The sequence below is a fragment of the Bos taurus genome, chromosome 16 (assembly GCF_002263795.3).
Source record: "Bos taurus isolate L1 Dominette 01449 registration number 42190680 breed Hereford chromosome 16, ARS-UCD2.0, whole genome shotgun sequence".
Lineage (NCBI taxonomy): Eukaryota > Metazoa > Chordata > Mammalia > Artiodactyla > Bovidae > Bos > Bos taurus.
The window spans coordinates 62,609,137-62,634,795 of NC_037343.1; the positions used below are offsets into that span (position 1 = coordinate 62,609,137).

Genomic DNA, 25,659 nt, shown 5'->3' on the forward strand with positions numbered 1-25,659 from the left:
TCCTGGAAGTAATATGTTGGTGAGCCTTGCTTCTCTGAGCATTAACAATTAGGCATGCCACCTTCCAGCCTTTAAAGGCCAAGACAAGGAGCAAAGGGGGTGATACTGCAGTATGAGAGTGAGATCCATCATGCATTCCAGCCAGTAAGGTTATACAATTTAATCACAGAAGCAGATGCTTTATTTTTGTCATCATCTATTTTGCCCAATACTTTGGCCACCTGATGGGAAGGGCCAGCTCACTGGAAAACACTCTGAACCTGGGAAAGATTGAGGGCAGGAGGAGAAGGGGGCTACAGAGGATGAGATGGTTGGATGGCATCACCGATTCAGTGGACATGAGTTTAAGCAAACTCCAGGAGATGGTGAAGGATGGGGAAGCCTGATGTGCTGCAGTCTGTGGGGTTGTAAAGAGTCCAACGCGACTTAACAAGACTGACAACACAATTTTGTTCAGGAGTGTGTGCTCAGTTCCTGAAACAATGCCTTGGGCTTAAAAATATTTGTCCAGTGATTTGAATGAATTTTGTGCTATGGGTTATGGTCCTACCTCTGAAAGCATGGATTTGGTCTTCTCTGAGAGCCTTTTCTAACCCTGTGTAGTTTACAGAGCTATTGAGAGAGTCACTTGTGACTGGGTCCAAACAACTGACAGCTGATGGGGCTTTGGGTTCATAGTACAACCTTCCCTTTCACTCTGAATAGGTGTTCAGACAGAAAAGGACCCTCCGATTAAGGGAGCTAGACGACAGGGTAAGGGGGTAAGGAAAGCAAAATACTAATTAGAGCTGACTCACCTCAAATCATAATTGGACCCAAAATGGGCTCCCCTGAAGCAAAAGGTCAACCTGCCATGCCCAAAGGGAGCAGTGCCTGCCGCGGGTGGGGGTTTTCCACCACCAGAGACTTTCCCTTCACACAGACATTCTCACACAGCAGACCTGTGTCACTGCTCACATGGCCTTGCTGCCCCGCCACGTCCACGGAGGAACACACTGCTTCTCACTCAGACATCACGTTGTCTCCCTTCTCACCAGTTATCTCACACACAGGCACTGCCTTTCACATCTGCGAGGGAACACTCACCCAGGATTTCCAGCCTCTGGTCACTCTTTTGTTTTCCTCCTCTGCCCCACCCCGCCTTCTCTTCCACCGCTCAGGTGGGAACAACTTGGAAGGGACCCTGCATTCAGGCAAAGCAGTGGCAGCTGATACCTGTCTTCAGATCAGACCACTGACTCACGCGGGGAAGGGCGTGGTTGCTAAACCCGGGAACTTTCTCTGGGACCTGAAGTCCACCTTTCCCCTCGTCTGCAGCTCAAACATTAATTCTACTTTTTCTCCATTTCTGGAGTGGGTTCGAGGAAGTCAGTGGAGCTGACCTGAGGGTAAGAGGTAGGGATGGGCGGATCCCCCGATTGTTAAGATTTCAAAAAAGTGGTTTTAGCCTTTTTGAAATCTTAGTGAGTAGAACTCACTACTGGGGACCCGGTGTCTAGACCACCTTTCCAGAAATGCAGGGGTCTCCTAGAGCCAAATCCAAGAGGCCATCCCAGATTGCGTTTAGAGAGGGGGCGGCTCTCTAAATGCAAAAAGCTCCCACCAGAGCTGGCTCCAACCCGAGAGTGCGGAGACCCCGGAGGTCCTAGCGTCGCTCACGGGGCCTCCAGGCTGCTAAGTAGGGACAGGGGCAGAAGGGAGTGCTGCCTTCTCCGCGGGGAATGCTAGGGCAGTACTCTCGGAGCCCGGGAGGTGCGGAGACGCGGCGACCGGGCCCCGGGGCAGGGCACGCAGAGCGCAAAGGTCCGGGCGGCCGCGCGCCGGGTAGTGCGCGGGGCACAGCCCCGGCGGGCACTGACGGCGCGAGAGCGTGCGCGCGTGCGTGTGCGCCCCCGCCGGGCCTCGGCTCTCCAGCGGAGACTTTGCCGCGCGGCCAGCTGCGCCGGTCTGCCTCCTCTCTGCAGGACTTGGGGAGAGGCTACTCTAGCCCGGTCTTTGGCAGAGGAGGCCCCTTCCCTCCGGCAAAACCGATCAATGAGCCACACTAGCCCCGCGTTCCGGGAGCCCTCCGGCCGACGTGGGCCGGGGTCCTTCCGGCTCCATCCCGCCCAGCCCGCGCTCGCCGGCCCCGCCCCCGCTTCTCCGGGCGCTCCCGTGCGCGCCTCGCTGCGCCTCTGCGCTCGGCTCGCTCTCCCCCTCCTCGCCTTTCCCGGTCTCCCCGTTCCCTATCTTCTTCTCTGCTCCATCGAGGGGAGAGCTGCCGGGGTGGAAGAGGAAGACCGAGTCATCAGTGAGCAAGTTCGGTCCCTGGACAACTCGCGTGCCAGGCCACCGCTGGGCTCGGCTGCAACCTGTTCCTCCCTCGCCCAAGAGCTCTCCCGCCCGCCCGCTCGCTCCCGCCCTCTCCCCGGCGCAGCCGCGGATCGCTGTTGCATGCTGATCCGGGGAGGCGGCGGCGGCGGCGGCGGCGAGCGCTCCGGGAGGATGCTGGCACTCGGGCTTCGCCGCTCTCTGGATGCTTTTCAACTTCTCTCCCAAGCGCAGGAGCTTTGAAGTCATTTGTCCCTCTCCGGTTGGATCGACTTCTTATTTTGATATTTTGGGCGTTGCGGTTTATGCAGGAACCTCAATACAGCTCTCCTCCCTCCCTCCCTGTCTCCTCCACCTTTGGATGCGTCTGTGCTGGCAGGTTTAAAGACCCAAGTCTTGGTTGTGGAATTTCTTAGATGGACTTGCAGGGGCCGGCGTTATAAAGCATGTCACCGTAACCTTGTCCTTGTCTTTTTTTTTTTTGAAAAGTTCTTTTGTTTTCATTTTTCCCCTCCCCCCACCATCAATAAATTACCAAACTGTTACCTAGCGGGCCGGTGCCTGCCTCTCTCCCAGAACTAGGTGGTGCGTCTGCCAGAAGAGGAGCTATGTTTGAAGAGCAGCCTACTCCACCCCTCTTCTCTCCAGTCCCTGAACGCCACCACACACTGGCATTTTGAAAAAAAAAAAAAATTGTCTCCAGAAACGGAGCACCCCCAAGCTCTCCCCCCCCTTTTTTTTCCTCCTTGAGGAATGGAGCTTCGCAGAGGTTGCATTTAGATTCAACAGTTCAGAGCGGCGGGGTTGCTGCTGCCGCCTCTCCGAAGAGCTCGCGAGGCTCCCCGGAGGCGGTGGTCCCCGTGCCCGTCTGGATGCGGCTCTGAGACTCCGTGTGTCTTTCTGCTTGTTGCTGTGTGCGGGTGTTCGGCCACGATCACCTTTGTGTGTCTTCTGTCTGTTTAAACTTCAGGATGGCTCGCTTCGGGGAGGCGGTGGTCGGCAGGCCGGGGTCGGGCGATGGAGACTCGGACCAGAGCAGGAACCGGCAAGGAACCCCCGTGCCGGCCTCCGGGCCGGCGGCCGCCTACAAGCAGTCGAAAGCGCAGAGGGCGCGGACTATGGCTTTGTACAACCCTATTCCCGTCCGGCAGAACTGTTTCACCGTCAACAGATCCCTGTTCATCTTCGGAGAAGATAACATTGTCAGGAAATACGCCAAGAAGCTCATCGATTGGCCATATCCTTTCTTGCCCACCATTACTCCCCTCTCCCCTTTGCATTTCTTCGGGTAAGGGGGGAAACCTAGCGTGGAATTTGCCCCCCATCCTTTTCCTGGTGCCGATTTGCCCCTTCGCTGAAGTGCACTCTGTACTTTGGTGCATCTAAGAGGCAAGCATGGTGCCGTAGAAACCGATGTGGGCACTAGTGTTTTTCAAGGTAAGACTTTTGGTTTCTGATTTTTCCTCCGTGAAAGTCTCCAGCATTCCTGGGTGCATGGTGTTGCGGTGTTTGCCTCTTTTGGGGCTGGGCTTGATTGGATTCTCGGCCCCCTGGTCCCTTCACAAGCTGCATAGAATGGGTTGCTGCTAATCTCAGGATTTTCTTTCATACTCAGCCCCCTCTTACGTCCCTTGAAGCCATCCCCTTTGCCTCCATCCCCACCAGCTGGGAAGACATCGACACTGTCTGCCTGGAGGAAAGTCGAAGCTCTGTGAGAGGATTTATCAGCTCAGAAGCTTCAAAGCTAGGAGCCCAAACGCTGTAGATACATTGACAAATGGATAAATAACACAAGCGTTTGGCCTGGGACCCAGCTAACTGCTGGGGATTGAGTTTAAGTTCTGCTGGAAGAGGAGTGAGTGAGTGTGTCCCAGGAGGCAGTCTCCAATGACACAACCCAACAGCTCAGAGTTCGGGTGCTTTTCTCGGTCATGGCAGAGCAGCTCATCAGGGCCCATCCTTTCCTTAGTCCGGATTGGGTTCTCCTGCCTCTTCAAGCTTGACCAGCTGAGTGCCTTCCCCATTCCCAGGATCCAGGCAGACCTGCTGGGCCTGAATTCATCAGCGGAGGGCTGCATCAGCTGAGGCCAGAGGTGTGCAAGCAATCCGTCTCTCGTCTCTCTCTAGCTCCATAGGAACTGCTCTCCACAAAGAACTGGTGGTGGCAGTGTTAGGGTGAACGGGCAGAGAAGGAGCTCCTTGGCAGGTTTAGTTAAGTGCACCCGATGCAGGCTGCTGATGAGGCATCTCACAGCCTCGTTCTTCACTAAGAATATGGGCATCTGGCAAGGTCTTTAGGAATCAGGGGCTGCTGGATGGTGAGGGAATGAGTAGGGAGCAAGCCGGAGGAGGGGGTGGATTATATACGGGTGTAGGCTTGGAGACATGGGACTTTGATGCTTGTGGAGAGATTTCTTGGGAGGGATGTACCTGCAAAAAGAGGCCACTCCTCGTCTTCCTTCGCCTGCCTCCCCTCACCCCCAACCTCCAGGTGTGCATGGGGAGGCAGCTGGAGCCACCTTGGGTCTCCAGTATCCTGGAAGCTCCTGGCTTGACCCGCCTTGGGGCCTAGGCATCTCGCTGCTACCCCCACCCCAGCCTCTGGCCTTCCCTTCCTTCCTCCCTAGTTCTCTGCCTCAGCCGCACCGCGATTGGCTGGCGTGTGGGGCTTCTAGGGAGCACCCCTCATTAGAAACGCGGGAGCATCTCTAAGCAGATACTCTTACTGCTGCAGCTCGCACTACCACCCCCCCCCGCCCCCCTTCTCCCTTCACTCCCCTCTCCCTCCCACCCCCACAGAGATCCTGGGGCCAGCCGGTTCCAGAGTTAAACCTATCTGGGGTGAGGGGGGACGGGCAAGGGGGAAGCGTCCGGCCCCTGCAGTCCCGCCCGGCCGGTCCGCTGCACAAAGCGACAGCTCTCATTGTGTTTCGTGCTGCGGCTGGCTGCGAACACTCCGCGAGCCAGGTCCCTACAGATTTTCCCAGCAGGCACCCCGTTCCCCGCCCGCCCATCTTCTACAATTCTCCAAAATTTCCCACCCACCTTGTGCTGCTTTACAGCGTGCCTCTCTTAGGGGCGTGTTTACCCAGACAGGCGCCCTCCCGTTGCCAGGCGGTAGACAAAGCCGCCCAGCCGCCCCGCGGGTGGCAGTGTGTGCCCGTGGCTAGCGTTGGCACCTCGGACGGCACCCCCGTAATTCCCCTCGAGGCCTGGGCTCCACCGTTCCTCCAGGTTTAGCACCTCGGGCACTTCCGGCCCGGCCCAGGCTCCCGGGCTGGGAAATTAAGCACGTCGCCTACACCACGAGGTCGTTGCTTTTCACGTTTTCTTTTCCGCCGCAAAGACGCCGCCTTTCTAGCAGGCATTGCGAGCGGCGCAAGGTGTGACCGTGGGTTTCACTGCGCTCTTTCCATGTCTTCGGCCAGAATGCGCCAAAAAGTCAAAAGAGACAGTAGGGAGTTAATTTCAGCATCCTACTCAGTGCCTTGGCCCTGAGCCCCGTCCCAGTGGGCCCTTCCAGCCCATTGTTGGAAGTTTCGAGGTGGTTCTACAGCATGTAGGCTGTTTGTAACAGTGTTCTGAGAACATTTGCTAAGGTGTGTAGAGGAGCCCTGTTGGCAAATTTAAAATACACCATGTTTGCTTTTTATTCCTGGCTGTACAATGTAATTGACTAATATATATTCCCTCTGGTGGTGACCATGTGGAAACATTGCACTTCTGGGGGTTCTGCGTGTGCTCTAATAGGGCATCTAAGTTCCTGGTCTCACCCCTCTTCTTTCTAATTCCTTTCCGAAATTATGTTCCTTCTTCTTACTGGGAGTCTGGGCACTGGTTTTCCAGCAAAGCTTTGGAGCTCAGCTGTCTGGGTTCAAATCTCAGTTCCTTTACCAGCCCTGTGACCTTGAAAAGTTACTTTATTTCTCTGTGACTCAGTTTCCTTATCTGTGAAGTGACCGTGAAAATAATGAGTTACTGGGAGAATTAAATGAATTAATATATGTCAGGTTCCTAGAGCACTGCCTAATTACCCAATAAATATTAATAGAGTCCTTAAGAAATTTTAGCATACTGAAGGGAGGGACCTTAGTTCTTGGTAAACTAAGTCTTCTAGGTTTTTGCCTCCCACAGACAGCAAGGGGCATCATCCTCATCACCTAGGGGCTTTTTAAAAATTCAGAATTCCAGATGCAGAGAAGAAACCAGTGGTTATCACAGGAAGAGGGGCAGAAGGAGGGGTAAAATAGGTGAAGGGGATTAAGAGGTTCAAACTATGGGTTATAAATAAGACACAGGGGTGTAATGTACAAGACAGGGAAATATATAAAATATAGTCTATATTTTATAATGGGACTTCCCTGGGGGCTCAATGATAAAGAATCTACCAATGCAGGAGACATGGGTTTGATCCCTGGGTGGGGAAGATGCTCTGGAGAAGGAAATGGCAACCCACTTCAGTATTCTTGCCTGGGAAATCCCATGGACAAAGGAGCCTGGTGGGTTACAGTCCAGGGTTGCAGAAGAGTTGGACACAACTTAGCAACTAAACAGCAACATATTTTATAATAACTGTACAGCATGTTATCTATAAAAATATCAAATTGCTCTGTTGTACACCTGAAGCTATTATTGTAAATCAACTATGCCTCACTTAAAAACAGTTCGGAATCCCAAGCCACACTACAGAGTTACTGAATCAGAATTTGCATTTTAATAAGATCCTCAGGTGATTAGTATGCCCATTTGTTTGGGAAATGCTTTTGTGCTCTACTTAAGGGCCAGAATTTCACAGAATGTAAGATTCAGGACACATGTCAAGACCTGTTTTGAACTGTCATATTCACATGCAACATGCTTGAGGATTTTGAGTATTCATGCAGTGCACCTTCTAAGATAAATACATCTGTTTTTGGCTGCAGAAAGTCACTGGAGAACCAGGAGTTGTTCAGTCGCTCAGTCATGTCCAACTCTGTGACCCCATGGACTACAGTATGCCAGGCTTCCCTGTCCTTCAGTATCTCCTGGAGTTTGCCCAGACTCATGTCTGTTGAATCGGTGATGCCATCCAGCCGTCTCACCTTCTGTTGTCCCCTTTTACTCCTGCTAGGAGGATAATGTATAATTCTGTGTGCTGTGTTAGTGGTTTCTGACCACTACATTTTACTGGTCTTTAATCACATTGGCCTGAAAAGTTAAATATAAGGAATGATGTAACTTATACTTGGGGGATTCTCTGATTTGGATGGAGGGTGATAACCTTATCCAGTTATTAATAAGGAAGGTCTTGTACTTGTGGGAAAAAATGCCTAGGATAACCAGATTTGGCATGAAAAGTGGTGGCAGGTCAACAGCCCACTCTGAATATGTTTCATTTTTCTTGGAAGCTACATCTGCATAGGGAGATAATTTTATTTTCTTATGGCACTCTCTTCTGCAGTGGATACCATAACCTTTTTGAAAATGTTAATCTGATTTAAAATGTGGTATTACATTTTACATGATTCTTCTTTTCTTTCTTGCTCATCTAATAGATCTAACAAAGGGTTCTCTTTTTCTCAGGGAATTGGCTGCTCTGAATGTCACCCTGCATTTACTATGTTGTGTGCTTATTGGTGCTAACCCTTCTGTGCCAGGGCCAGTTGCCCTGTAGACCTACAGGGTCTCCCTCATGGTTTGTGAGATGCTCCCCCACATTTGCGCTTTTCTAGGTTCGAAGAGGAAAGAAAGAAATGGCATGTCTGACTTTGTCATTGAGGAGCAGTGGGGTACTTCTTCCCCACTGATTGCGTGGGTCATCTCAGCAGGGGAGCACATGTTTTATGTGGAAATGAACATGGTTTAAAGTAGGAAGATCAAATGTGTTTTTAGCCACTGAGCTAACGAAGCTCATTGTAATGAACCTGCGGATATTCACTCATGATTTCTTATTGTAGAGAACTTCATTATAGCCCCAAAGGACTCTGGCTTTGAGTCTGAGATTATATGCTGTATTATGGAGAATTTCCCACTGTCAATTGTCCATTATTTTTGGAGGATTTTGGTGAAGATTACTGAGAGCTTTAGTTCCCCGATCTCCCATTATGGCGTATACCTTTCTCCTGCTTTGTTGCCTATAAATATATTGCACCTTGAAAGATAGTAGACTGTAATCCTGGCAAGAATTTCAGGTTGGATGTAACTCCAGTGGCTCATGAGTCAGATCACCTTGATTAGGGCAGAGGCTGGCAGTTAACAAGAACAGAGTCTGTAATTGTAGGCTATGATCAGATAATGAGGAGAGGCTTCACATCTTCTGTGTACCTGGACAAGGAGGCACTGAGGCTACGGGATAAAGGTCTTCATTTGCTGAAGCTCCGAGGACCATCTCCACATTGCCCTGTGACTTTGCCCTTGAAATAAGGTGTGAGAAATACCTCCTCTGGAAACTAGGCTGGGTCTTGTCGAGGGGACTATTTGTAGTTGGGAGGTAGCCTGGAAAGCAAGTTGGAATGAAGGAGTTTGACAGAAATGAAATGACTTGAAGATGGAGACAATAATATCCTGGCTGTGATGGTTTTATCTGTTGTTTTGCGTGTCATTTCCCCACTTTCCTCCACTTGTTTTCCCTGCGCTAGGTGCAGTATACCCAATGAATTAGAGGAGGAGGAGGAAAAAAGGAGAACAGGCCTTCTTTTTTATCTTATTCTGAAAGATCCAGACTCTGGGATTAGTAGCTGGAGCCAAAACTGCTTATCTCTTTTTAGCTGCTGCTGTAAAAAATGTAGGTGTTTTTTTCTTTTTCCCTCAAACTCTACTGCATTTTATTCTCTTTATAGGAACATCTGGTTTCTTTCCATCTTCATATTCTTGGTTGAAATAAAATGCAGTCAAGATGTGCTAAACTCTGAGAACTCTCACAGACTCTTTGGCTCTGTGTGTTCCATCAGCTCATCAGGAGCCTCCCTCTTGTCATCTGCAGGGCTGCCTGGGAAACTGCAGCTCCTCAAGCCCAGCCATGTGGTCCAGCCCATGAGAGGCAACTATACTGATCTAATTTTGTTTATCACTGACCACAAAGACATGAAAGGGGGAACTCACACGTGACTGTAATTAATACCCTTTTATTCAAGGAGAGAGAGACCAGGTCCTTTCCTTCACTTTCTCTTTCTGCCCAGTTCTCCGCCCTTTTCATCTTTCTATATTTCTCCCTCTCATTTTTAGGTTCAGCCTTTGTGAATAATTCATTATATGTGTGGGTTTTTCCTAGGCTTTTTAGAAAAGGAAGGTTATTTGTCTTCCTCTTGGTTATGAGCAAGATCCCTTGCAGAGGGCCAGCTTCACAAATCAGCTTTTCCCTCTAAGTCTTCTGTATTTTTGCAGTGGGACTGGGACATGTGAGAAAGGTAACTGGGGGGAATATCTCTTTAAATAGGTTTTTTCTTGCAGTTTTTGTAATGATCGCCTCCTCTCCAGTCCTGTTTCACTGGGGTGCCCCATCAGTATGCAGCCATTCCCCTCCTGTATTCAGAGAATGTGGTTAACGAGAAGATATTTATGTCCCCAAACACTAGTCACTCTGAATCCTCTCATCCTCCTAGGTCTTCACGCTGATAAATGCTGAGCCACTGAGCTAAGAAGCAAGCTTCTGTAGCTGCTGCTTTTTAAATTCCGGTGTGGATTCACATAGGATTGGAGTGGGGAGCAGACACTGAAATTAGTGTATCGTGCTCCCCTCCACTCCCATCAGTACATGTCTTCTAAAACAGTCTCTTTCAAAGAGGGATAAAAATGCCAGGGACCTCTATCAAGGTTTCTCCTTGCAAACATTCCAAACCTACACAGAGAGGGGTGGTGGAGTGCGGGGGTGGGGGTGTCATCAGCCTTAATTAGGGACAGAAAGTATAGCACAAAGTGTTTATGTTTAGGCTCCTCCAACCGAGTGGTCTTTTATGTGCTAAGCTTACTTCAGAATGCTGTCTGTGGTGTATTTTTGACTGCTGAGTACCCAGAGAATGTGTGGGGCTTCCCAGGTGGTACAGTGGTAAAGAAGCTGCCTGCCAAAGCAGGAAACGCAAGAGTTACTGGTTGGATTCCTGGGTTGGGAAGAGTCCCTGAACTAGGAAATGGCAGGCAACCCACTCCAGTATTCTTGTCTGGAAAATTCCAGAGGAGTCTGACAGGTTATAATCCATGGGGTCACAAGAGTCAGACACAACTGAGTGACTGAGTGTGTGCACGTGCGCGCACACACACACACAAAGAATGTTTATGGAATTTTCTGTTCTCTACATCTTTGACCAACAGTCGGCTACGGACTCTTAACCCTATATATGAGCCCCTGTGTCCCCATCTCTGGAAAGCAAGGAGCAGCCAGAAGGTATATCCTTAAGAGGCAGAAACGGGCCAGATTAAGGAGCAGAGCACTAAATGACTTGACATGTGTCTGTATCCAGTCCATCATCCACCCTGTCCCTGGCGTTGCAGTAGTTTACCCCTTAGGGACGTATTATTGTATTGGAATTTTGAGTTCTAAGTTTGTTGGACTGACCAGTTCCACTCTCAGCCTTTTCGGACTTTTTTAAAGGCCTGCAATGGATGCATTCGTAAAGCAGTTCATCCCAGAGGCAGGTGGGCAGGGGTTGAGGATGTAACTCCGGGCTAGGCTCCAGCTCTAGGCTCCTGTGGTCCAGATGAGTGAATGGCTTCAGGGTGGGGCCCTCCTGTGCCAAGTGTGGTCTTATTGCCTGTGGGTGGTTGATTTGAATTGCTGTTGCAACTGCATAATTTTGAGGCTTTTTTGGGCTGCATTTGGTCCTGCTGCATTTTTGCTGCATCTGTTTACCCCAATCGCTGGAGAATTTGGAAAGCCTGTCTCAGAAGTATGCACTGGCTTTCTGAAGGCTTGTGTCAATAAAGCCAGACGGTGGCAGGGGGGTGGGATGTCACTTTTTTTTTTCCTCCTCCCCATTTGGGAAAGATGAAAAAGGTGTGACCAAACAGTAGGTAACAGGTTAGAGGGGAGAGGTGCTGTGGTGGTGAGGTTTGTCAGTGATTAGACTCAGGTGTCATTTCCGTAGCCAAGACACAAGGGGCTCTTAGTGGCTTCCGGGACCCAGAGAAGAGCCTCTGCAAACCAGCGAGAGGAAGTTCCTCCTCTCAAGTCTTTCCCAGCCTTCAGCTCAGTTTTAGGTTTGAAGTGTTTCAAACTTTCTGTGCCTCTTTTGTCAGTTTCCACACTATTGTCTCATGGGGCTGGTCAGAGTCAAAAAGCATGAAATGGATTTTTAGCAGTCAGTCATTGACGTCCTGGCCATTTCCAGCTGTGTGCTATTGGAAACTGTCTCACTCCAGCTCCATCAGGGATGTTTCTTTTCAGCAGGTGATTTCTATCAGCATCAAGGCTAATTCCTCATTTAGCCTCTTTGTGTGGAAGTCATATGTATGCAGGCTGTCAGTTTCATCTCTACCATTGGTCTTCAAACTTCACCGTGTCTCAGAATTTTCTGAAGGGCTTGTTAAAATACCGATGACTGGATCTCAGTCCTGGAGTTTCCGATTCCCTCTAGAAACTAAAAATTTGCATTTGTCACAAGTTTTCAGGTAACACTGATGCTGCTGGCCTTGGAACTGTACTTTGAGAACAACTGCTATGCCTGGTGATGCCTTTAGAGAAGACTAGTCTTACAAATCACTCGTCGAAAATCTCTGTCTCGTTTAACAGCCTGAAGCCTTGTTGTTAACGGGTTCTTTTGGGTTCGGGTCATGAGTCTTTGAGACTTTCTTTGCCAAAATGCAGATGATCTTGGGAGCAGGGACATAGTAAGCTAGTGTATGATATTATCAACTTGGTTCTTCTTCTTTCTGGGCTTATGATTGAGAGCAGTCTTGTCTGAGAACAGGCAAAGGACATGCCCCCTTTAATTCCAGCACCTAGCACAATGTTGGCACTCAGTGAGCATTCGGTAATCTGTTGTTGAATGATCGAATTCATCAGTTACTGTTGATTAGACACAAGCATAACTGAAGTGCCTAATAGTGTCTACTGGTGCACTGACCAGGTCCTATAGGACCTGGTGTAGCCTGAGTAGGGGGAGAGGAGGATGGTAGGAGGTGGTCAGGGCACTGGATAGCTGGCAGGGGATTGGAAGGTCATTCCATAGGAAGTTGGAGGTTGTAAAAAGTAGCTTCACCTAATTCAGAAGGTTGGTCAGGGTCGCTGTAGTTTCTGCGACATTCACCACAGGCTGTGCAAAAAGTACACTGTGTCTGTTGTTATCTGGCATTTGCTTGTACAGAACTCTTTATTAATTGGCACCCGGAGATCTATGGTTTAATAACAATTGAGATTTGTACTGATGGTCCCTAGGTACCACAATATGCTGTGGTGCTTTCTGAATATTATCAACAAAGCATTCATTACATTATGTTCAACATGGTTTGAATGGTGTGTGTACTTTATTGTATCTGGAGCTTTTGCAAATATATAATCCATACTGATTATATAAAGTGGCTCATTATCACTTTTTTTTTTCATTAAATTAAAACCTTCTTCTCTAGTTATACCGGATAACAGAGGAATTTTGGCATTGTTCTAAAAATGAGTCCTTTTTACTCTAGCAACGCTGTGGGACCTAGAGATGGATCCTCGTACGATTGTCGTAATGTCAGATGGTGGTTAGAACAAAGTCATTATTTTTTAAATGGATTGTTGTCTCAGCAGGCTTTAGATTTACTGGGTGAGTTTTCCAGCTGACAAGCTGGCATTGCATCTAACAGGGTGTGCTTGGTTCTGTGGGCTTACATTGAAAATGAACCCCCGAATTTCCAGGAGAGTCTCTAATAAGCATCTCAGCAAGAGGTGACACTGGTGGTAAAGAACCCGCCTGCCAGTGCAGGAGACCCGAGAGATGTGGGTTTGATCCCTGGGTACGATGGCCCAGGATCCCAACACCCCAGAATGTGGGAATTTTCTAGCATAGTCAGCATTTTTAAATTGTGATCCGTGGACCATCCCCCCACTCCCAAATGAAATGTAAGCAAAAAAACTGTATTATGTTTTGGAAATAAGGGGCCACAGGATCACTTAAAATGCAATAGGATTTGTGATTTCAAGATAGAAAGCAAGAAAACACTGTACCAGAGGGACCAGGGAAGATCCCCTGGAGGAGGGCATGGCAACCCATTTCAGTGTTCTTGCCAGGATAATCCTAAGGACAGAGGACCTTGGTGGGCTATAGTCCATACTGTAGCAAAGAGTCAAACACGACTGAGTGACTTCACTTTCACTTTTCACTTTCATGCATTGGATAAGGCAATGGCAACCCACTCCAGTGTTCTTGCCTGGAGAATCCCAGGGACGGGGGAGCCTGGTGGGCTGCCGTCTGTGGGGTCACACAGAGTTGGACACGACTGAAGCGACTTAGCAGCAGCAACAGCAGCAATCCTAAGGACAGAGGACCCTGGTGGGCTGTAGTCCATAGTGTAGCAAAGAGTCAGACATGACTGGAGCGACTTAGCACAGCACAAGAAGTTGGCAGGTGATACTTCTCCCAAGTTGGCTGACTCACCTAACTTTTGTACCTTGGACTATTCTGTGCTCTGTTATACTCTTGTCTCATTTCTGCTCGATCAAGATTAGAGGATATTTGGCCTGAAACTGTTCATTGCAGGGTGATGGTCTTTAGATGCTTAAGGCTATGGAACTTTAGAGTCGGAACTTAGTTGGAACTTTAGATTGACCAGAATGACTGTCTTGATGACATCTAGATGATTGTTTCTGGAGTATGGGGACAGTTATATCCCTTTGGTACAGTGTTTTCTTGCTTTCTATCTTGAAATCACAAATCCTACTGCATTTTAAGTGATCCTGTGGCCCCTTATTTCCAAAATGTAATACAGTTTTGCTTACATTTCATTTGGGAGTGGGGGGATGGTCCGTGGATCACAATTTAAAAATGCTGACTGTGCTAGAAAATCCCCACATTCTGGGATGTTGGGATCCTGGGCCATCGTAGCCTATAGATACAAGTATGACGGGAACTCCACAGGGAAGAACTACAGGTCTGTGTTGGTGTGAGTACATCAGCATGCTGCCATGATGAAGCATGCACATTCTAAGCAGCGAGCACTAGAGTAGTATAGGAACTCTTGCTGTATCACCCTGATAGATGACCATCAGGCTTCCAGTGTCAGAGTGCTCTCCCGTTATTAGAAACTTAAAGGATAGCAAGTTGAAATACTCTTCCTTATAGTTTCCACCTGTTAGTTATTTTCCCCTCCTCTTCTGTTCTATAAAGCAACACGGACCCAAATCTCCTTCTTGTTCACTTGTGCTGTGAACACAGTACTATAGCACTGAGCAGTGCTGTTGGCTAGAACTTTCTGTGATGGTTTATGTTTCTATTTGTGCAGTCTAATGCTGTAGCAGCTAGCCACATGTGGCTTCTGAGCACTTGACACATGGCTGTCGTGACCAAGTGTTAAATTTTATTTCATTTGAATTAATTCAAATTTAAATAGCCACATGTGGCCAGTAGCCACAGTACGGGGCAGCAGAGGTAGAAAGGCTACATAGAGTCAGAAAGGCTGAGTTGCTATCTGGGATCTGTCTGTCGTTCGCTTTGTAACTGGACAGGGTTTCCCTAGCTTGGTGCAAAGGCCTTCCTGTGATCCACTCTGCACGTGGCACCAACCCGTCTCAGCTGCTGTAGTGCCCTCCTCTCCCTCTGTCGATGGGCTGCCTGAAGGGACCGTCCTTTCCCAGGCTTCTGTGCTTGAGCCCTTGCTGCTCTCTATGCCTAGAACATCTTCTCTCTCTTCCCCTGACTGCTCAGCTTTAAGACTCTACTTGAGGTCATTTCCTCCAGGAAGCCTTCTTTAATTTCTCTCGGCAGAGTAAGACCAACTCCCTCCTCCTGGCTTCCAGATGATACCTGGTTTATTACTTTATTGTAGTACTTACCCCATAGTTTTAGTATTGGTTTTAAATCCCTGTAAGTGAGAGCTCATTATCTTTAAGTTTTAAATGACCGGGACATAGAACAGTGCTTATTAACATTGGCATTAAACATGTTTATTTAAATTAAAATAATTTTTTAAGGTTTCTTTGTGTGAAGAAATTGCATTCTAGCTCTGATGATTTGAGGTTGTAGTCAACTGAAAACCTTGGATCTTTTGCTATGAATTGATGGCAGAGTTAATTTTCCCTCACACTGTTCCCATTCAATTTAATTTTTGAATGTAAGTTCGGTACTCTGTTTATTTCATTTTATTTCCTTGCTTTTGGGCAACAGTCCATCCTGTAGAGATCCTTTTCAAGTGGGGACAGGGAACTAACATTCTTTGAGCATCCATGAACTTCAGACCCCATGCATGTTATTATCCACATTTTATATATAGGAAAACAGGCTAAAGAAGATTAAGTCAGTTGCCCCACGTCATCACCAGTGAACGTGAACCCTGCTGGTCTGAATCCAAAGCTTAGGTGGTGTTCATGACACATTGTTTCTAGACTCTTTTCAGGATAGTGAGCACTCTTAATGTGAGCGCTTTGTCAACTGCAGACCGGACAGGTTCGTGCTTTATCCTTTCATTCAAGTAATTGATGAAAATATGGTTAGAATTGGGACCCTCCCTTCTGCTTACCACTAGTACATTGGTCAGTGTTCATCGACTGTTCAGCTTTTCTCACATTTTCTCAACTTTAACCAGCTGATAGCCCTCTATCTCATCTGTAAGGATATTGGGCAAGATATCCTTGTCATATCCTTGTCATAGGCTTTGCTGAAATCCATACACACTTTTTTATCTATTTCATGCCTGTGCAAAGAATCCACCTGTAATGCAGGAGTTCTGCATTCAGTCCCTGGGTCAGGAAGATCCCCTGGAGAAGGACATAGCAACCCACTCCAGTATTCTTGCTGGGGAAATCCCATGGACAGAGGAGCCTGGAGGGCTACAGCCCATGGGGTCACAAAGAATCGGACACAACTTAGCTTCTAAACCACCATACCTGTATTAGGCTAGGAAATAACATCTTGCTTTCTCCGAGGTCCATACTGGGTGTTATTTTCAGAGACTCACCTAGACAGCATTTTATTTCTTTACTAGACAGTAGAAGTTTTGAAGTCTAGAATCCCAGGAGTTGAAGTGATATTAGACATCAGCTGGTCCACTGCCCAGTTGAGGAAAGCTTCACCTTAGAGGTTAGGATTTACCAGTCTCTGCTTGGAAGCGTTAGTGTGTCAGTTAAAAACATGGCCTTTAGATTCAAGTCTTGATACCACCTTCACCACTTCTAGCTGTGTGCCTTGGGAGTTATTTGACCTTGGTGTGTTCAGAATCCTCAACCATAAAATGGAAATAGAAATTTTACCCACAGTGTGTATCTTATGGGATTTTCGTGACGATCAGATGAAATAACATGTAAAACGTAAGAATAATGTCTGGCTCATAGCAAGCCATGAGTACATCTTGGTTGTTAGTGTCTGGTTAATTTCAGATGAATCACCATTAAATTTCTACAGATCAATTTTCCCCTTCTAACAATACCATTTGCTTTCTACTGACTTGCTGGCTCTCTAACCGGAGCACTGCCAGATGTTTATGTGGCCTCAAGTTGGTTTCGTAACCTCGCTGAGCCTCAGTGTCTTTAGGCGTGAGGTATAGGTCACCTGCCCTGCTTTGCCTCCCTTCCAAGACTGTTGTAAGGCTAACATCAGCTAATATGTGGCAAAGTCCTTTGTAAAGATGTTAGATATTGGGGACTTGCTTGTAGTTCAGACTGTAAAGAATCTGCCTGCAATGCAGGAGACTCGGGTTTGATCCCTGTGTCGGAAAGATCCTCTGGAGAAGGAATGGCAACCCACTCCATTATTCTTGGCTGGAGAATCCCATGGACAGAGGACCCTGGCAGGCTATAGCCCATGGGGTCGCAAAGACTAGGACACGACTGAACGACTAACAGTACTACTACTGCTAACATTTTATTAAGTATTTACTATGTGCCAGATTCTTGTGCTAAGGGTGTCCCATGGATTACTGCATTTATTCCCCGTGACGGTCCTACAGAGATATGCATGCTTGTTTTCTGCATTTCACAGTTGGGAGGATTACATGGAGAGGTTAACTCATTTGCCCAAGATTACACAATACGTGAGAGCTGGAGACCTGGATCAGAGCCCGTGCTCTCAACCACCTCAATGAGGTGGTCTGCCCACCAGCCCTTTTTGTTTTTCTTCTCAGAGTTATTGGGTTTACATTTTTAATGTTGCATTAAAAAACACCTACATCCAAACCTGCCTTTTTTCATGCATCTCTAATGCCAATTTTATACCAACATTATCTCTGAGGACATGTTTGGATTTACAACTCAGAGAAAAATATCTTTAGGAGCAATAACATTGCAGAATTTTCCTAGCAAACTTTTGATGAAAGCAGATAAGATACTCAAAACCATCAGCCGTAGACCAAGGCATTCTGCTTTGTTTTTGTACATAAATGATAGTTGCAGGTTTCAGGTGGCCTGATTGAAGGCATGTGGAAGGGTCTGTCCTAGAGCCCTGGCTTGACCTCTGGGCAGGTTTTCTTCTCAGGGGTTCTGGGTCTTCTAGCTGCCTCCTCTTCATCTCTTTTCAGGCTTCTGAGTACTTAGAGTCTCCATCTTTGTCCTGTCGGAAAAGGGAGTCAGGATTGGATTCCATGAACTCTGGAGGAAGCTTCTGAAAGGGCAAGACGGATGTGACAGGAAGGGGGAACCTACATGGCTTGAAGCCCACAGCCATTTGCCTCATGAGCCTGGGGAAGGTCATCCAGCCGGGATACCAGAGGGCCTTTTACCTGCGGGAACTGGGTGCAGATGTGAACGTGAATGGAGAACTCAGATGTAGGGTGTCTGGAAGCCAGGCAGAAGACTCAAAGGAAATTAGGGAGTGGGCTTACAAAAAGTGAAAGGAACTGCCTCTTCTTTCTGCTAACTTTGGATTGTGTTTGCAAGGGAGTTTGTATTTATGAGATAGCTGAGCCATATGGATGTACAAGGATGCATGTGTTCTCCTGGTCTGTTGATACGAGAGCAGTTGAAGGGCGTGGGCTTGTCTGGAGGTGGGGCAAGTAGGCGGATGTGGTAACATCAGGAGGGGGCAGCATGTGGAATATGGGCCCATGTAAATTCAGAGGATCTGGGCATTTTGGCAACCTACTGTTCCTTTCTCATAGATCGTTATGTATGTATTTATTTATTTTTGAGGTTGCCATCTGCCCTTCCTCCCCCAGAGTTTTGTGGATAAAGTTGTTCTGTCTTCTGTGGATAACCTCTTTCCCTGGTGATGATTAGAGAGTAAACAACAAATTCCCACCCCTGAATGTACAGGCTCAGAAAGACTGAGCTCACTTATGTCACAAATATCAGTAGGCAGGCTCAGAGGAGCAAAGCGAAGGAATAGATTCTAGGAAATGAGAATGGTCTGACAGCTCTCCACACTTCCACCGTGAAGGACACTGGCTTCAGAACAGTTGTAAAGTTGTATCATCTCTTTCTCTTCTCTTAACCTTCATTGCTTTTTATTTTCATGTACTTATTTTTGTATCATTTACCAGCACTATGTGGGGATGATGATCTGGGCCCGGAGAGTTTTCCGTGCCTCAGTTTACATCCCTGGCAATGTTGAGAGGAAAGTATTGTATCATTTTAGTTGCTAAATCATGTCTGACTCTTTGCGACCCCGTAAACTGTACCCACCAAGCTCCTCTGTCCATGGAATTTTCCAGGCAAGAATACTAGAGTGGGTTGCCATTTCCTTCTCCAAGGGATCTTCCCAACCCAGGGATTGAACCCACATCTCCTGCATTGCAGGTGGATTCTTTACTGCTGAGCCACTGGGGAAACCCCTCAGAGGAAACTAACCTTTAATAATTACTTACTGGGTGGCCAGCACTCTACAGTGTGCATTAGAGACATCCATCACTTTACCCAGTCCTGAGGGAAATAGATATTATTGTCTCTTCTGACAGATGATTAGCCCAGGGTCACAGGAAGACGTGTCTGGCCAACTCCATTGACTCTTCTCTTTCCACTGTACTACACTGCCTCGGATCAGACCAGAAGAGTAGCAAGTACTCTTCTCTAACAGAGCATCCTTTTAGGATGACCCTGAATTGCTTGCCTGCATCAGTAGCACCTGCTGGGTATGAGGCTAAACCAGTGGAGGGGTAAGGAATCAGTAGATGGGAAAAGAGCAAAGGTCTCTTCCCCAGCACCACGAAATGGGTGTGTGACAATTTGCTCTGTGTCATTGGAATGTGAGCATCATTTGGAATTGGGGCTCTTTGCTATTTTTGTCTCCTTTCTTCATCAAAAGCTCCATTGTCAGACTCTCTTCATCACTCTGCAGGGACTTCTGATTTGGAAGTGCCAATTCTCCTGTTCTTTTTAATATCAGCATAGAAAGTCCATTTCCTGTTTTCCAGCTCTCAAAAAGTCTATTCTCAGCCTTCCCTTTTCCAGGGCACCCATAGTGTGAGTGATAGTGGGAGGAAGCAACTTTTATGACTTTTTTTCTGGAGTTTCATCTTTTACTGAATGCTTCTGGCTTTGTGGCTAGTTGAGGAAAATGGGGGTTGTGGGGACAGAGGGGGTGCAGGAACGACTTTACTATCTCAGTAGAGAGTGTAGGAAAGGGTTCCGATAGGTTTATAAAAGCAGCCTTAAGTTCACCCCCAGGCCCCCATTTTGAGGATTCTGACTTTTCTTTAACTGTCTCATGGAGGTATTTCTAGCCAATTGTCATGGAGCTTCTGTTATTGAAAGTTTAGAAATATTTCCACTGTAGACACTTGAGAGGCATGCCTGGGTGTGCCAGGACTCTGCTTTGGTTGTTATTGTTGGATGTCAGTAGCTTCTCCAAAGGTGGCTTCTCTCCATTGTAATAATGGAGGCTCCTCCTTTCTGTCTTACTTCCCTTACCATCATGTTACCTATTAGCACCACAGACTAATAGGATATTAGACTTACAGGGACCTAGAGAAATGCGCATCAAAGCCAAGGGTCAGAGAGGGTAAGTGACCACCGCTGGTCTCTCAGTAAGTGACTGAGGCTGGGCTGGAATCCAGTGCTCCTGACTCTCGGTTCAGGACTTTGTTGATCACATTTCCTCTGTGCTTTCTTCAGTCTTTGTGTACTCATCATCCTTCTGTCCCTTCATCCTCTTTCTGGGATGTTTTCCTCCCATTTTTAGTTAGCAGGTACATATTTTTAGTGTTTTTCTAGGTTGGGCATTGAAGGCGGGGGTCATGATTAATAAGAAAGGACTTAAGAAAAAGGAGGAATGGACCAGAGAAGAAAATTCAGGAGAAGCCAACCAGCACGGATCCAGTTGAATCTGTGAATGGGACTGGGAGGCAATCCATGAGAATGGATTATGAGAATGGGAGGCAGTGGTTCAGAACAATGGCTAATATTTCCTTCTCCCAAAATGTTGCTTGAGAATGTTATGAAGGGGTAGTAGTTAACAGGCACTGAGCTTCTACCCAGCGCAAGGGTCACGTCTCAGTAGATGGGAGATTGGATGCTCCAGCATGTACTTATCTCACAGTGTTTTCTGGACTCTTCAGTGATCCTGAGAGAGTAAACCATCCAGACCCTAACCTTAAGAGAGACGCTCTTGAGAACAGTCAAGTAGGGATGGAGAAGTAAACTCAATAAAAAGATCCCTTTCTTTTAGAAGCCTCCATTCAAGCCAGGAAGCCAAGGGAGTTTGATTTGATTGCTCTGATAATAGGTTCCTAAGCTTTTCAGGAATCCAAAGAGGTTTCTAGTCCTGGCTCTGGAAAAATCTTATTCCTTCTGTGATTTCAGTTTCTACGTCTATAAAATGAGTGTGCTGGATTAGCTAACGGAACTCTAAGGCACTTCTCATTTCTTACCGAGGTGCCCCTGGGATTCTAGTTTCCTCATTTGTTATCTCTCGTGACTTGAGGGCACCTTTGACTGTCACTGCCTTCACCATGGAAGGCAGTGTTCTTCTCCCTGAATGCACGTGAAAATCAGCCTGAGTCCTTCTGGATATTCTGATGCCCAGACAGTAGCTGAAATGAATTAAATTAGAATTTCTAAAGATGGAATCCGTGCATCTTTAATTTTTAAAAGCCTCCCAGGTGATTCCGCTGTGTAGACAGGCTGAGATCCACTGATGATCTAGAAGAAGAGGAGAGCCTTTACCTGATATGTTTCTTTGAAATATGCTTTTAATCACATGTCTTGGTTGCTTCCTCTCAGTTGTCTTATAGCCACAGTGATATAGTGGAGGGGCCTCCCAGAATTCAGCCTGAGAGAATGGGGTGATTGATTCTTCTTTTTCATGGTGTTGGCAGACGGTTCACTTGTGGCTGCTTCTTGCACACGTCTGGCTGCACAGGTCCCTAGCCTTCTGTGCTAAGGGTGAAGCTTCAGACTTCCAGAAGGCAGGTCTGCTAGGGGAGCATCTCAAGTCTAAGGGGCAGAGTGTCTTGCTGACCCAGGAGGCCCTTGAGCAAGTGACTGAAGATTCATTGACATTCTTCCTTCCTGTTTGTTAACTCCGTGTGTGTCGGAGGGTTGTCCAGCTCAACTGCTGTCAAATTTAGGCATCTCTAGTATCCTTGATGGTTTCCTAGGGACATGGTGCTTGCAGTGAGTGATGTGTGGAACTGGCTAGTCACAGCTTGTGGGTTTCAATTGTGTGTATCTCTTCCCAACTCCATGTGTATGGGTGTCAAGTTGGTAGCTTGAGTTTGCCATGGAGACAGGTTTACACTCCAGAAATTGACACTTGCTACGCACCAGGGCTTTTCTCTCTTTTAGGGAGGATGGTTTTTAAACATTTATTCTTGCAACACTTAGTTTACTACTTAACAATATAGTCCATTTGCTTGTGGAACTTCTCTGAATTGCCCCAGATTTGCCTTTGGGTGGCCGCTCCATCCAGTGGTCTCAGCCTTGCCCTTCGGAAGAACTTAGACAGTTTCAGCGTCCCCTCTGACAAGCTAGCCCTTCAGATATTTGCTAAGAGCTATGATGTCTCTCTCCAGTCTTCTTTTTATAAGCTGAGAATCCTTAGTGCTGTCAACATTGTCTCATGTGGTTTGGAGGCTCATAGGTGTCTTTGAATGTTGGGGTGCAATAGCAGGGTTTTTTGAGGAAAACAAAAACTTCTGCCAGAGATGATCTGTGGACTCTTTCACAGAAGGCTTTTCCTTTTCTTTCTGCAATTCAGAGTACCATCTGAGCCCCACAGAGTCAGTGGGGATGTGGAGTAGGCTACAGTCTTGGGTGTGGTTGCTGATGGCAGCCCACGTTCTTTGCCTAAAACACACGTTGCTGCCAGAAAGGCTTGATGGGCTTGAATTCATCAGAGTGTCATCAAAACACAGATTCTGGCTTCTGAAACAGGTAATTTTCCCACCACTGTTTTGTTTTCCTTCCAGAGGCTTTTAATATTTCCCCTTTCTTTCTTCCCTTTTCTGTAGCATTCAATCATTTGTCTCCTGATCACCAAAACTCTGTGTCGAATGACAGCGTTTTGAGTCCAGGATTCAGCGTGACACACAGAAAGGGAATTTGTCAAGGCTTATCCAGCTGTCTGTTAGTGAGAGGAGAGAGAGGGAAGCCGGTGCTGGCTGAGTTTCGCAGAATTACCACTTCCCATCCTTTTGGAACTGGGGCTCAGCTGAGACTGAGCACTGGTTAACCATGTTGGCAATGATGTGAACTTCCTTTCAGTCTTTTTATATAGAGGGCAGGGACATGGGAGTGAGATGGGTGTTGTTTGGTCTAAAAGCAATGAAAAGTTCAATGCAGCTACACAGCCAACATCGCAGGGTTAGTGCTGGGGATCTTTTGTTTTGAGTAACTGAGTCCATTGACCTCCCTAAGAGAGCAGAGGGCCGTATGGGCAAACAGAAAACCTTTTGGGGAGGTTCTCTGCCTCTTTGCTCTATTTTCAACATTGCTTCCTTTGTCTTTCATTCATTAGGATTTCAGTCTTTAGGAGTAGGTGTAATGGCATTTCCATCTTCTTGACAGAGAGAGGGAGAGAGGTGTGTTCAGGACTGCCTGTCAGATGGTGAATTTGAACAGAGGCAGCTGTTGTCATGGTGATGGTAGGTTGCATCCCACCACCATGGAAACCAAAGTTAAAAAACTGATGTTAAGGCTGGAAGTCACATGACACATTTTTGTTTTGTTTTGTTTTAAAAAAAGAGAAAGGAGTTTGGTTTTTCAATCTGTTTTTTTTTTTTTTTTTTAAGGCGCGTTGGGTGGTGAGAAAAATTCCAATAAGGAAGCGATGAGATAATGAAATGGGACAACGCGAAGTATGCAGAGCCTTGCACCTCATTTTCCTGCTTGTTAGCAGGATGAATGGGGATGGGAAAGGCAGGACAGATCCAGGATGGATTTCCAGAATTGCAGTCAGAATTGTGTACTGGTTGTTCTATCACAAGAGCAAACGCTGGGGTTTAGCCCTCCTGCCCTTCAGTGGCTGTGTGTCGTCCACCCCATTGGGACAGAGACTGGGAACCTAAAAATAAGGACTGAGAAAAGAGTTGGGGGTGGAGTTGAGGGTGTGACCTGCCCCAGACATGAGAGTGGTTCATACATTGATAAATTCAGATGCTTAACGTTGTCTTTCAGGAAATTGAAAAATTTATCAGTAACCCCTGAGAACCCCAACGAATGCAATGTCTCTCTTTATTTCCTTTTCTGAATGAGACTTCTTTGGATACTCTGTCCTGCTGGGTCAGCCACAGAAGCAGGTTCAAAGAAGTCCAGGAGGAGCCTATCCAGGAGCATGTTAGCCTCTGGGCCTAGGCTCCCTTGGACCATGACTTACCTCTGAACCTGACCTCTAACCTCTGAACCTGGGTCAGGCAGAGCTGCGAAGGCTTGCTGAGAGTGTTAGAAAGCCCTCTTGGCTCATCATCTTTTTATCTCATAGTCACTCCTATTTCATCTCATGATCTGGAGAGAAGGTGAAACATCTTTCCAGGAAGGAGAGCTGGCCCCAGGCCTACCAGGGCTGGTTTGGATTTTCTTTTCAGTCTGGGAGGCATTGAAGAACTGTACACACGGCGTGTGTGGAAAGGCTGGGAGACGACTTTTCCTGTGAGCATACTGGCCTCTGGGAGGGGTGCAGACAGTGTCCGTGGAGACGATGGTGGTGGCCCTGTCTATGTCTGGGGTTTAGGCATGAGGTCCCGTCTCTGCCCTACTTCTGGTCCCTCTAGGGCAGATGTGTCGTTCTCCATGGCCCAGGCAGGGGCTATGATCTCACCAGCATTATCTCACTGCATTTCCATCAGGGTCTGTAGGAGCCAGAGCCGGACCTCTATGATGGTTCAACCCCTCCCATTCTTAGCCCTGGCCTTGGGTGTGATGAATGTCCCTTCTAATCACTGGGAAAGATTGCATCAGAGCCATCAGCTTCATAAATCCTCCTCTGGGGACTGCTGTTTGGATGTGCTTTCCATATTCCCAGGAGGTTCTGGGCCAAATGTCTTTGCTCTCTTCCCGGAGACTCATTACCATAATTTTCTTTTCAATCCTTTATTGCTGTGGGTCTCTTCAATGTCAGCCCCTGGCTGCAGCCAGCCAGCCCACTCCCGGCGGCTGTGACCACTCACAGATGCTTCCCCCAAAGCTTCAAGCCACAGCTGATGCTTAAAGATGGATTTAGTAGGAGAATAAAAATGACTGCGCATGTGTGTAGCACCTTGCGGTTTCAAAGGTTTCTTTTTAAAAATATTTATTTTATATTGGAGTATGGTTGATGTACAATGTTGTGTTCATTTCAGGTGTACAACAAAATGATTCAGTTATGCATATACATGTAGCTGTTCTTTTTCAGATTCTTTTCCATTATAGGTCATTCATTACAGAGTATTGAGCAGACTGCTATGCTATATATACAGTAAGCCTTTGTTGATCATCTATTTTATACATAGTAGTGTGTGCATATTCGCGTGTCATCTTAGACTTTGATCCTCACATTGTCCTTCTTTGGCTCTGGAGGAATGGGTGGTGGTGGTTTTCCCTGACTTGAGTACCATGTTGGGGTGACTTGTGGAAAACCGTGGCTCTGGTTTCCATTGCCAAACTACATATTCTCCATCGCATTCCAGGTCACGAGGGAAATTCTGATTCTTCTCATATTAAAAAGGCAGCCCGAAGGTCTTGGATAGCTAGATTTCACTATCATTCATTTTTAAACTATCCCTTTGGTGTTGAAGAAATCACAGACTTGGCAGCACCCCCTGCCCCAAGACTGTCTTTGAGCCAACATTCCACTTGTTAGAATGTGTCTGTGCAGCTGTGAGTAGAAGATTGTGCATAAT

At 47.2% G+C, this 25,659-nt stretch overlaps 1 protein-coding gene across 2 annotated transcripts in view; it reads left to right on the forward strand.

Moving 5' to 3' along the window:
* The first annotated feature begins 2,467 nt into the window (after positions 1 to 2,467).
* CACNA1E (calcium voltage-gated channel subunit alpha1 E) overlaps positions 2,468 to 25,659 on the forward strand; it is a 337,992-nt gene continuing 314,800 nt past the window's right edge. Inside the window, exon 1 of one of the 2 annotated variants that reach the window (XM_015475247.3) lies at positions 2,468 to 3,547. In XM_015475247.3, coding sequence (XP_015330733.1) covers positions 3,282 to 3,547 — 266 coding nt within the window. In that variant the 5' untranslated portion in view covers positions 2,468 to 3,281. The remainder of the gene's footprint in view (positions 3,548 to 25,659) is intronic. The other variant, NM_001191123.3, reaches the window with a different exon arrangement.